This window comes from Melospiza georgiana, chromosome 3 (genome assembly GCF_028018845.1).
Source record: "Melospiza georgiana isolate bMelGeo1 chromosome 3, bMelGeo1.pri, whole genome shotgun sequence".
In the NCBI taxonomy this organism is placed as follows: domain Eukaryota; kingdom Metazoa; phylum Chordata; class Aves; order Passeriformes; family Passerellidae; genus Melospiza; species Melospiza georgiana.
In genome coordinates, this window is record NC_080432.1 from 23,546,334 (window position 1) to 23,559,375 (window position 13,042).

Genomic DNA, 13,042 nt, shown 5'->3' on the forward strand with positions numbered 1-13,042 from the left:
TTTGGTAGATCTAAGGAAGTGTGTGGAGCTACAAGGATCTGACAAACAGCAGCTTTTCCCACATCTTTTCCTATTTTCCAAAGTTGATAGAAAAAGGCAAAATTGAAGGCTCCTTCTACTGGGGAAAAATAAAGCTTTATAAAATTAGAACTAAGTCAAAGAACTCTGATTTAGTTGGCTGTCTCAGGGCACAAAACTTAGATAATCAGTACTGATGAAATTAATTTTGCATCATCTGACAGAAGTTCTACTGAAAGTTCATGTGAACAAATGAAATGTACTAGTGGTGAAACTGACTAATTTTGTAGTTAATTTCTTCTTATTTCTTTAACAGGAACCTTTGCTAAACGAAATGAAACACAATCTGGTGTGTCAGACACCTCCCACTGTCACTGTTCATGTAAAATCGAGTGCATCCAGATCACATCAGCAAAAAAAACTTACTAGACTAAAGAGACCTGCTTTTAAAGACCATCAAGGAAATTGTGAAAAAGGGGTTCCTAGTCAGAAATATAAATGTCCAAAGGGACCATGTCTAATTATTCAGCGTCAGGAAATGACATCTTTCTTTAAATTATTTGGTAGGTTAATAATGTGAGATATGAATGAATTGACTGAACAGAATGTTTTCTGAGCTCAGGAGTTTTGAGAGTGCTTTTCATATTGAAAGTAATGGTAGTTCTTTATCAAAAGGTTTTGTTGTTATAGTTTGGTATAGAAATATTTAATGTTTAAGTTAAAAATACAAGGGCTACCAAATTGATGAAAAGTATCTTCTTAAAATTACAAATGAAACCAAGGTGGTTTGCTACTTTTTATTTTATTATAATTTTCCTTATTATTTTCTCTTATATTTCAACAAATACATGTAAAACAATGTGCATCTTGTTTTACACAAGGCTTAAAAAAAGGACTCCTTGTCTGTTAAATGTGTTCTTTACTGTGGGAATAAACTTCTGGGGGAAGAAGTGGAATGATCTAAGGAGTTGGAGCACCTCTTCTTTATTTGTGTCTCTTTCACATGAAGTTTTGCATTTATTTAATTTAGCAAGACATTAAGTAATAGTGGAAGATTACAGCTGGTTTTTATTTGACCCTTAAATACAGAAGTGAATGAGAGAGAGCTGCTGGTAATTGCAGTACATGGTCATGGACAATGAAGCACTGACCAAAAATAAGCAAGTATTGCCCTATAAAGGCTGCCAGGTAATGAAGGTGCAGGATCTCAGCAGTTCCTCTGAAATAATGGTGTGCTATCACCTGGAAGCATGTAATGCAGGAAGAAATGATGCAAACAGGAAAAATACTGGTTATTTTTCCACCTTCACCTGCTGTTACTGAGAATGGATGAAATGCAGCCACCAGATTTTCCACCTTGCCTTTCTGGTAGAGTTTGTTTCCTTTTGTCGTGTAAGCTTTTTTCACACCTGAACCTCTCCTACTGCAGTAGGGAGCAGTTTCTCTGTTCCCTGCTGGCTGGTCTAGCTTCTTTTCTTTCATTTGGTTTAATGAAAGACCATCTGCTATTTATTTATAAATACCTGCTGACACAAACAGTTTTGGTGTTTGAAATGCTACAGCTTTCTCTTGTTACAGATGATGATCTAATCCAAGACTTCCTTTGGATGGACTGTTGCTGTGAAATTGCAGACAAGGTAAGTGTATTTCCTTCTCAGTTAACAGAACATTCATTGAGTGAGAAATCTGCCCTTAATTACTTGATACTTTAATGCAAATACAGAACATCTTTTTCTAATGGTTTCACGTGGATGTTTCAAGAAACTTAATTCATGCTTTCCTCATTGTTAAAAATGATGAAAATATCTTGGTGCAAGATGTGTGAATCGATGTAGGAAAGACTGTATCTAAGTAACACATTGATACTTCATTTTACATTTTAAAACAGTATCTCTTGGCAATGACTTTCGTTTATTTCAAGAGAGCTAACTTCACGCCAAGCGAGCATACCAGAATCAATTTCTTTGTGGCTCTGTAAGTACTTTAAAATTATCTGGTTTTATTAGAATAAACTTTGCATTGTATTTCTTTCTGACACTGATAACTATAATAGGTGATGAGACTTCCTTGAGGAATATACAAACAACCTGATCTAGGGGGTGGCAGGGGGACTGTCCCTTCCCACCCAGACCATTCTGAGGTTCTGTGATAATCTACATACTGTACATAACCAGTGCAAAGTCACTGTTCTTCCTGAGATGGAACAAGCTTGAGCAGCAGGCAGGGCTTGCTTGCATTTGTGCAGTGATACACACAGCAGCATTCTGCCCACCAAACTGAATCTGGGAGCTTTTTAAAGCATTTCAAGAAATATATTCAGGGCAATACACTGCAACATGTAGGTGGCTCCCAGGTGCTCATATAAAACCCTATTTCATATCTTTGCCAGCCTTTAGGGCATTTGTATCAAAACATTTCACCATGGCATCTCAGGAGTAAATTGTTATTAAAGTTTCTGTCAATATATTTAAATCAACTGTAAAAACATTGCTAGAGAATTTCTTTGAACTTTTTTGAACAGTTGTAAAATGCCTATGCTTTGAAACAGTGGTGGAATCAGTAATCCAGCTTTACCAGGCCTACATAACCCTCTCTATTTGGCTATACCTGCAGAGTGTTCTGCATTTTTTTTTTTATTTTTATAGTGTTATGGTGCTCAGGTCATCTTTTGTTCCATGGCTTCTCAGATGCTCTGATTTGCACACAAAGGGGGCAAAGGTGGCTGTTCCTTCTGCTGTCACTGGTGCTGTGGTGACACCCACAGAGCTTGGAGGAGGGAGCCCTCTGACCCCCCTGAAGGGGGAAAAGCCAGGCCAGAACAGTGAAAAGGTTAGAGGGGGACAGAGAGTCTGGTGAGACTGGGACTAGAGAGAATACTGGGGTCAGGAGCAAGTGAGAAAACTGGGGAGGAGACCAAAAGTCCTAATTTTTCAAGTGTGATTTACAGGAGTTTAGTATCAGGTGGGTCCAGAGGAAATAAACATTTTCCTGTTGTCTGAGAAGACAATTTAAAACTAAAAGTAACTAGGTAGTGAACAAAGGGAAGAACAGAGACATTAAAAAAGTAAGTTTTGCATTTCTAACTAAAGGTAGACCTGTATTTAGTTGTTTGCTCATAATTTAATATGAGCAATGTAATTTTCCAAGAATAGCTAAAATCCATAAAGTAAAAAGTAAGAGTTTAAGAATTCACAGGAGAGTTTTAAGCCTTATTTAAAGAATTTAAAGCATCAATCAGAAATTGTTCATTTTATTGAAGGGTTTCTTGCCAGCTTGGAGAAGGATGTCAGGATGTATTAGTTCTTGCTTATCCATTAATTTAGGAAACTCAAGGGTAAAACAATTTCTATAGAAGCTTGGGTTTTTTACCCAAAGGATGCATATGGAACTAATTAAGAAAATACTGTATTCCTGAGAGTTGGCTGTATTTTGTTAGTGTTTTTTCCTCACAATACTAAGAAAAAGAACCACTGCAACATAGCTGTTACTTTATGTTAGAAATCATTCTAATATAGTGCTATAAGATTGAATAATGTTTACAAACACAAACATATATATATTTAAAGGTATCTGGCAAACACAGTTGAAGAAGACAATGAAGAAGCAAAGTATGAAATTTTCCCATGGGCTTTGGGCAAAGCCTGGAGAAAGCTGTTCCCTGATTTCCTAAAGTTAAGAGATCAACTTTGGAGTAGAATTGACTACAGGGCTATTGTAAGCAGACGCTGCTGTGAAGAGGTAGGGAGGGAGATTTCATATTGTAGATGCTGAAATCACAACAAGTAACACCAGCTTGCAATTTAGCTCTGTACAGCTAATTTAGTTTCTTCCCTAAAGTAAACAGACAACCCATGGGAAAGAAAAGATGCTGCTAAAACATAATGGTCTATTTATCCTCCATAGTTTTTCCTTCTCCATTTAAAATACATTATTTGAAACAGTGTTTTTGAAGTAAACTGGAATATCTTATATGGCACTACTGTTAAAATTGAAGTTTCTATTGACTAGTATTTGCTTCGTGCAAATATTTTTTTTATTTAAAATCTACCTTAATTTGTTTCACTTCACCCACTTTAGAAATAATTTTGTGTGCTTTACAATTTATAGAGAAAAAAATATATTCCTCACTTTTCAGGTGAAGTGTGTATCTGGAAAAACCCTTGTCATACTCTAAGAACATAACGTTTGCTTCCAGATGGTGGAAAATAAAATCTCCCATTTACTCTAGAGGCCCATTTCTGGGGATGGGATTAGATGCCATGGGAAAAGCACAAGGAACGAGGCGAGTGCAGGATGCTTTTCCTTGCACGCCCTCCCAGCTTCCCACCGTTGTTATTTCAGTGATGATGAACACTGCCAGCTGATGTTTGGAGCTGGCCAAAGTGACCAGCTTGTGTCCAACATGCCCACATGAGCTGCTGTTTGTGAGGACTCAGGTGAACATACAGGGCTGGAAGCTGGGATGTTTCCACACCTGACTGTATCAGGATTACTTACCCCTGCCTAAGGAGAGTGAGACAGATAAGAGATGATGTCCATTTCAGCTAGGTTAATTCCCTGCCATACCCTAACTGGATCTAGTTTTCAGCTGTGTGTTTCCCCATCATGTTTGCTGTTCCTGATGCCACCATGGCTGTTCCCACAGGTGATGGCCATCGCTCCAACACACTACATCTGGCAGCGAGAGCGCTCGGTGCAGCACAGTGGCGCCCTCAGGAGTTATGAGGATCGGGTGCAGCTGCCCCGGGGCCCCAGTGCCACCCCCACAGACTGCCTGCTGTGTGGGAAGAAGGGCAGGTTTGTACGGCTGGGACTGTCATCCTCCTCCTCCTCCACCGACACGCTGGAGATGATGGACCTGCACTCCTCCCAGAAATCAAAGGATGCCTTTGCCACTGACAAAATGTTCGTCGACTCTCCTTCTCATAAAGCCCAAGGTATGGTGGGGGTTTCATGGTATAGGAAAATGCTGTGAATAATTTTCCATACTTGCCCTTCTGAGTGCTGCAGGGACTGCTCTGTCCCTCCCTCTTACACCTCAAAAGAACTGTGCTTTTACCCTCTGGATTCATTTTCACATAGTGTATCAACTTCCTGGAAGCACCAACTGCTTTACATCGAGTCTCTTCATGTTACTTTCACCTACTACAGTAGATTTTGAGTTTATTTCAGTATTTCAGTATATTTGCATGCTTTAGTTACCAACTGCTTTACATTGAGTCTCTTCATGTTACTTTCACCTACTACAGTAGATTTTGAGCTTATTTCAGTATTTCAGTATATTTGCATGCTTTAGTTACCAACTGTTTTACAGTGAGTCTCTTCGTTCACCTACTATGTTAGATTTCAGCTGTATTCCAGTCTACTCAGGCATTTGTTGCTATTCTTGCATTCTAAAAGAAACTGAGAGTCCTGTTTTAAATGATTTTTTTATGGCTGGAACAATAAGAATACTGGTATGTGTAAAGTGAGTCAAAGTGCTCTTGCTGAGAGCATGTTTTATTGAGACAGGCCAGGATGCTCATTTGTGGTATAGGTTTGGACATAGGTTAAATCACAATTTCCATTTTCCTCTAAGTATCTGATTTGTTGACAATTTATACAAGACTGTTTTAATACTGGGGTATGAGTAGAAAACAAGATCTTATTGCAAGAATTGAATCTCTACCCATTAATCTACTCACAATGGCATCCTCAGCCTTTGCATTAGGGCCCTCTGTTACATACAGCAGCTGTGGGGCAACCCATTATTAAATTTATTATTAGAAGTTAAACACACTTGAGATGTAAACTTCCTCAGGCATCTGGATAAAGCCTCAGCTCTGCAAAGACTCTCCTGTAATTAACCAGTGCAGAGTTCCTACTATACTTATCTAATACAGAGGTAGTTATTTATAGCTCTGTATATTTTATTTGCATGTGTTCTCATTAATATCCAAATTTTCACCATTACAGCAAGATTGTTACTGTTTTTGACAGCTTTAGTACAAATATGATTCTCAACTTGGAAAAAAAATTGCATTTGACTATTTCCTGAGATATAAAGCAAGTCAGGTGTTTGCAAAACAAAACTTGATAATTTAATGTGTTAAACATCACCACTTACTCAGGGAAGACCCAAAATGACTTCAAGTCTGTTTTTACTTGAGAGATCTGGCTTCTCATCTCTGACAAGGGCCAGAAAAAATTGTGTTTCCTCGAACCATTTGAGAATACTTTACATGAAGTGACATTCACAAATAAGCAGGCAACTTGCAGCATGAGTGCTGGAAGGGAACCAAAGCTGTGCCCGTCAACAACTGTTTTGATGCTGAAATAAGCACAGCTTTATCAAGTGAACACATTCAGTGAATTTCAGTTTCTCTTAAAGTTATGCTTTAAGAACTTTGTTCTTAAAGAAACCTATAGTTGGAAGCCAGCAAAACATTAATTTCAAAGGAGAGCCTTTGATCCCTCATTTTGTTACTAAAATTTTTTCTCCCTCTTTCTGGTAGACTGTCTGAGGCTGTCCAGCAAAAGGCAACCATGCAGCACCCTGGATCAAGATAAGTCTATGGACTGGTTTACAAGCAACGGGGAATGAAGTGCACCTGATAAGACAGAAACAGATTCTGTGATTTGCAGAACAACCTGGGCTGCATCACAACACCAGACGTGATGATTCACTTCAAACTTTTACCTTTACATAGTGGGATAACAGTTGGCGTTTCAAACTTGATGCCAGGTAGAAATCAGAGCAGTCATTGCTTAAAAGTTACACAACTTGCAAAATGTAGCATCTACTTTGTTATGTTTTATTTCATTCTGATACAATACTCAAATTAGCAGCTAAGGAGGCAGCAGCATCAAGAAAGCAGCGGTTGAAACTTTCTCAGCTTGGTAAGGAACGCTAATTAAAAAACAAAAGTTACTACTTTAGTATTTCAATACACAATGATTATTTTATTATTATAAGTTTTATGGTTTCATGATATAGGAAAATACCAAATACTAATACAAAAAAAAAAAAAGGTAATTTGAAATAAAAATACCACTAAACATTTAAGATAAACTTTTTCCAAGTCTCACCTGAATGAGCTTCCTGCCAGTGGGATGGTCGGGCAATGTAAGGCACTGAGTGGTTTGTTTCAGCAGCAGCACTGAGTGACTCTGTGAGAAGGACATTTCTTTTTATTTTGTTCCCACAAGTTTAAGACCTACATGCAGCCTAGAGCAGACAATGTACATGTAATATTTTTCCCTGATATGTTCTTTTTTTTGTTGTCACCTATCAGAATATTCAGAACTCTTTGCATTTTGCAGATCTATACAGTATATATATTTACATTTGTCATATATATATAATATATATATATGGCAGCATTTTTGGATTTGCCAGAACAGCATAATTCCAAAACAGAGCTCACTGGCCACTGTTTCTCCTAAGGAATCCTTAAATCCATCAGGGTCCTCTAAAGCAGCTTTGTGGTGAGTATAAAGAACTGAATTTTCTTAAGAATCTAAAATTTGAGAACAGTAGTAGAAAGGGCAGTCACTCTTTATTGAAATTTATTTTTTTAGCCCAGATTTTTAGTAGGATATTTTAACTTAAATAACAATTAATAGTCTTCTTTAAACCTGACAAGTTCTAGGGTGTCCTTGCCTGTTCTCAGCTGACCTAGGTAAAAGCACTGGATCATCAAAGTGCAGTAATAGGGGATCTCACCAGCAGTGAAGTCCTTACCATTGTATTCACTCTCCTTAAGAACTGCTTCATCCTGAATATGGATTTCTTCATACTCATTTTGAGGTGGTTCTTCAATATTTTCTTGAGTTCCCACCACTTGGCTTGATTTGTTATGCTTGCGTTTAGCAGGGAGTACTGACCAGCTCCTGTGAGTTACCTCAATTATCCTTTCACACAAAAAGGGAAGCTTGCAGCTCCGTATTCTGTCTAAAAGGTCAATAACCTGTGTGATGCTTTTGAAGAAATGCAAAGGGTAAAGTAGTATTTTGAAAACTCAAAGCACAAAATTTCAGTTTTACTGACTTTGGCAGATTCTTTACCTTTGGGGTTACATGAGTCCTTCAGTTTTAGGGTAAAGGAGCAACCTGACTACTGCACTGGAGAACAGTGCAGTTACTTTGAGGATGCCATAAAGGCCAAACTTCACTGACCAGAATGAGAACATTCCCCAGGCAGTTGCCAAAGGATTTGGCCAAGTGTAATTTATACTGAGTACAACTCCCAAAGAAAGCTACATGGGGAAAATCCCAACTTTGTTAACCATTTCATTAATGCTGGATGTGTATTGCAGAAGATGCTTGGTTTTGTACTGAGGCCAGGTAATGCCTGAGTGAAGGTGCCAGAAAGAAATACTTACTTTGCCAAGTACACAGCACACACCCCACCTTGTTTCAGGCTTGGGTGTACGACAGGCAGAGCACACTGAGGGTCCAGCATGTCCAGAACTACCTGCAAGAGAAAGACATATTAATGTACACTGGGAGAACGTATGTACCTCTGCCAGAGTAACATACAGCAATGCTGGGGTGATAAAAAGTTATGGAAAAGAGATGCATACAACAGCAGTGTGTAATCAGCCTCCTGTTTTATCACTGCCTCTCAAAACCTGAGGTGCACTTCCACAAAATGAAGTCCTCTCTACTTCCAAATGAATTTCTATTAAAACAGCAAGTAGCATTTGGCCAACTAAGTAGGTCTGTAGGAAGTTAAGCCTCCTAGTAATTAAATCACATAATCCTGACAGTACTAAAAACTTTTGAAAGACTACATTTACTAACACATTTGAATACCTATTTCTCAAATATGAAAAAAAGAAAAAGATTGTTCAAATGTATAAAAAGAACACATTATGGTTACAATGTCTAACTTGCTGTAATTTCAAGATTAAAACTACTTCTTGTCTTTGGTCATTTATCCATCTTCTGCTAGGAAGCTATCCAGATTGTAGAACAATGGGATATGCAATATCTGATCCTTCCTGCAGAACTGTTATTTAAAACATTTTTGAAAAGGTATTTTTATGCTATGTTTTATATTTCTTTGCTTGCACCATTTTAAAAATTGCTATTTGTTTAAAGCATTTAGTAAGTAGTTGTAAGTAGTTTGTCAGCTTTACAGGGAAGAATGGTAAACATCAACCTATTTTCCTCAGCAAAACTCCTTTTAGGAAATCTGGATACAAAGAAGCAGGACAGGAGAACAAGCCACAGCATTCTCTAAATTATGGTGCAGTTACATTGTGCATTCTATACAGCTGATAGAAAAGTGGTCACATAGTTGCATATAAATAAGGTTCTGTATTCTTCTGAAATTTAATGCTTGAAATATGTATCTCATAAAAATATCAGTTTCTCAAATTTACAAGAAAGCAAGTTGGTATTTGCTTACAAGACAGCAGTAATTAATTGTAATATTTCTATTGTACAGCTTTATCACTCTTTCATTTGACAACCTGTAACTGGAACCTTGAAAACATTTGTATCTGACAAAAAAATTACAATGTTTCTTTCACTGATGAGGACCTGGAGTGTTATTTCTCATGCTAGATATGGGAATCCCTTGCATGAGCACTAGAGGTTTTCATTGATGGAGAACAGCCAGGTGTCAGATGGGGGAGTTGTTTGGATTCACTCACTGCATCAAGTGTTACAGATTTCAGTTCTGCAGCAGCTGCTGAAATGTCCTTCAGAATGAACTCCACGTTATCTGGCCACTCGTCCGTGTGTCCGATTCTCCACGCAGAGCGCCAGTGCCTGTAATTCTTCTTGGCTAAATTATGGTGATCCTCTCTGATTTCATAACTCAGAACACGGCCCTTGGGCCCAACTGCAAACAAACAGAACACACTCCACTCACCACTTTACACTGCTGTTACAAGGACTTGGGGAAAAAACCAACAAAAGCAAAAACCATAGCCTATAACATAAGCACACCTTTCCATCTCCACTTTGGGAAATTATCACACATGAAACAATCAATAACAATCTGTGTTTTCTTTACATTTCAAACAAACATGCAGAAAAAGTGCCATGTCAGTTCTTTCACAGACAGCAATCCATCAATGCACAGATGAAATAAAGTGTAGTTATGGTAGTACAGACTGTTCCAAGATGTTCTCCTGAAGTCACTCGTGCAGCAAAACACAAGTAGAGCATCTGTGGCCCCTGCTAGATCCTTCTGCTAGAGCAACCAGAGGTACCAGCTGGGAATGCTGCACCAGTGCTCACAGAAACCTGCTCACTGATCTGAGCCACACAGACACATTTTCCAGTGTACTCTTTGATTTACCCAGGTTTGTGTAAGCTTCCTGTTACTGTCTGCAACAGCAATAAATTATTAAGACTAAATTTACCATGAGTCCAATGTACACTGTTTCTCATACAGGATGCATTTCCAGGCTGTGCAGGCAGACAGCAGGGTGTGCAGTGCTGTATTATTCCAATTCCTCAAGCCTATCTCACTGCTCACTTCTCTCTCCTTGCTACTCTGGAATGGGTGCAGGCAGCTGTCAGGAAGCAGCAGCTCCCCAGGTCACTTCTGCGCCTTTTTAAGCCATTTCAGTTTGAAGTCACCAGGTCCCTTCCCTCACCTATGTGATCCCACTGTGAATCCATTCAGATAACTGAGTAAAAGAAGGGATGGATTTTTCCTTGATCCAGCTCACCCCACATCAGACAAAGGCCAGAACCAGCTGGTAAGAAAGAGAAGGCTGCAGCACATTGCCTTCGATCACCTGAAGCAGTTGTAGAGTCACAGTGCCAACTCCTTGTTACCTTAGATTATCAGTTTAGAAACATCAGAAAAATTAAATTCTTCCCACTGGGGGGGTCAGTTTTACCCCTACTCATTCAAAGTAATTTCTACTTTTTGAAAATGCTTTTTTAAAAATAAGAAAAAGGTGAAATAGCTAGGCAAAACTTCATTACTGTGAAGCTACAGTATACATACAATTTGCATACATCATATTTTCCAGTTCTCAAAGATCTTAAAGTCATGACAAATACCACTCTCTCAACTCTCCTGTTTCATGTCAGCAGTGTCTGGGAATTATTAAAGAAAGAATGGAAAATAAAATATAAAAGGAATAACAATTAAGAGATGAATGAAATCTGTTAAATCAACAAGAATTTTGGAAATTAAATAATTCCATGGACATTGGATTTGGATTCCAGCAGCTGTTTTCCTTGTTGGGTATCACTGGTGTGTATTCAATGGGGGCAAAAGCAGCCACCCCTAGGAACCAGCAAATCAAATCTATTTATTTCTGTGTCAGCACCAAAGTGTGTTCAGCTGTGACTAAAACTGGCTGTATTTGGGGCCAATTTAAATTCAATAAATTTGAAAATAGCAATGCAATTTCATACCTTTTTCCCACTCCTCAAAATAGAGCTGATCTGGCACATGACAACTGCACTCTTTCCCTGGATAGGGTTAACAGCCTGGTAATGCCAATGATTCTGCCAACTTGGCCCATTTACAGCTAAATTAAAGTGATTAGAAAAAAACTGTTGGACAAGACCGAAATGAGAGGAATAATTGGCAAGTTCAGGTGTGCTTGTATGAAATGGCCACAGCAGGCTGAATACCCAGGGCAGAAAGATCAGCTGCTGTATTTTGCCTTAGCCAGTAGCAGGTGTTCCATCTCTTTGGGTTCTGGGTCTGCCTGAAGGGCAAGCTGGGGAAAGCTAAGGACTCCTACTTTCCCCCTCTCTAAATGGAAAGAGAAGTGCTGATGTTTATCTGCTGTTCAGTCAGCTTCTAGCTCCTAGAGCAGCAATGTTTGCTTTGAGGATAATCCTATGCTAGCTTCAAAATACCAATGGAACTAAAAACCCCAGACACCAGCTTATTCCACAAAGATGATCAGAAGAAACCAAGCAATAGCAGTAGGAGGCAGAAGGATGGAGAGGAAGGAGAGGTGCAACTGTTGGCCCTGAAACTTGGGCCCAATATATCAAGACCAGCTGCAGCTGAGTGATCTTGAGGCATGGCTGAAACAGCTTTCTGCAGGGCCTTTGGTAGTAACCATTTACACTACGGTCCTCTAAGCACAGTCAGAATGGTTTGCAGTCCCTGTGCTGATGTAACTTTCCTTCAAATCAACAAAATATACATGAACTGCAGCAAAGCTTTCATGAGCTGAACAGTAAGGACCACGAGAACCATAAGTATCTGGGCAAAAAAAAAAAACCCAAGTTGTGATAAGGAAATAAATAAATACCGTCTTGTCTAAAGCCAGGTTCTCACCTGCTCTTGACAGAAACAAGCTCATAGCACCAGACCCGCTGCCAGTTTCCAGCACGGTGTCTCCCGGGTGGAGATCCATCATCATTAATAGAGCACTTATATCCTGCGACCGAGAAAACCATGGCACGTTACTATTAAAGCTTTAATATTATTAAAGGTGAAATTAAAGGTGAGATTCGGCCAGCGACCTGCCAGCCACCAGCAGTACCTTGGGGTAGGCGATGGTGGCTCCCCGCGGCATGAGCAGCACGTACTCGTCCAGCGAGGGCCGCCTCAGCAGCAGCCGCTTCCCGGCCGACGTGCGCAGCACCTGCCCGGGCAGCTGCCCGATGATGTCGCGGTGGGGCAGGAGCCCGCTGGGGCTGCTCAGCACCGCCTCCGCCGCCAGCCGGCACAGCACCTTCAGCGTCCAGTTGTTCTTCCTCGGCATCTCCGCCAGCGCCAGCTCCCCGGCGCGGAAAGGGCCGGAGCGCGGACCCGCCGCACCAGCCAGCGCTTGACGGGGGGCAACCATCGCCACCTCCTCCTCCTCCTTCTCAGGGCGAGCCTGAGGCGGCTCCGGCACTGCCGCCGCCGCGCCCCGCGCCACCGCCGCCGCTTCCTCGGGCGGCAGCAGCCGCCTTACCCGCTCCAGTGGCGACAGCGAAGTCTCCCATGCCCGCCTACGAGGCTTCCTGTCGGCAGGAAAAGAAGAGGAAGAGGAGGAAGAGGAGGAAGAGGAGGAAGAGGAGGAAGAGGAGGAAGAGGAGGAAGAGGAGGAAGAGGAGGAAG

At 40.2% G+C, this 13,042-nt stretch overlaps 2 protein-coding genes across 2 annotated transcripts; one reads left to right on the forward strand and one right to left on the reverse strand.

Annotated features, from left to right (window-relative positions):
- Positions 1 to 352: 352 nt before the first annotated feature.
- Positions 353 to 6,607, forward strand: SPDYA (speedy/RINGO cell cycle regulator family member A). Its single transcript, XM_058020314.1, has 6 exons — positions 353 to 581; positions 1,597 to 1,655; positions 1,907 to 1,992; positions 3,585 to 3,756; positions 4,664 to 4,955; positions 6,513 to 6,607. The coding sequence occupies exons 1-6, from the start codon at positions 353 to 355 to the stop codon at positions 6,599 to 6,601; spliced, it is 927 nt and encodes a 308-aa protein (XP_057876297.1). The 3' UTR covers positions 6,602 to 6,607.
- Positions 6,608 to 6,791: 184 nt separating this feature from the next.
- TRMT61B (tRNA methyltransferase 61B) lies at positions 6,792 to 12,992 on the reverse strand (the record flags this gene model as incomplete). The annotated part of the gene is made up of 7 exons (XM_058020315.1): positions 6,792 to 6,907; positions 7,087 to 7,167; positions 7,742 to 7,977; positions 8,382 to 8,473; positions 9,660 to 9,850; positions 12,272 to 12,374; positions 12,480 to 12,992. Coding segments are annotated over 7 exons (1,260 nt in total), but the record flags the coding sequence as incomplete, so codon positions are not given.
- Positions 12,993 to 13,042: the final 50 nt, after the last annotated feature.

What these genes read in the sequence shown, in the direction of transcription:
- SPDYA (XM_058020314.1), top strand. Translation starts at nt 353, where the DNA reads ATGAAACACAATCTGGTGTGTCAGACACCTCCCACTGTCACTGTTCAT. An exon ending in ATCTTTCTTTAAATTATTTG is followed by an intron (nt 582 to 1,596) that starts GTAGGTTAATAA and finishes CTCTTGTTACAG; the next exon opens with ATGATGATCTAATCCAAGAC. An exon ending in GCAGACGCTGCTGTGAAGAG is followed by an intron (nt 3,757 to 4,663) that starts GTAGGGAGGGAG and finishes CTGTTCCCACAG; the next exon opens with GTGATGGCCATCGCTCCAAC.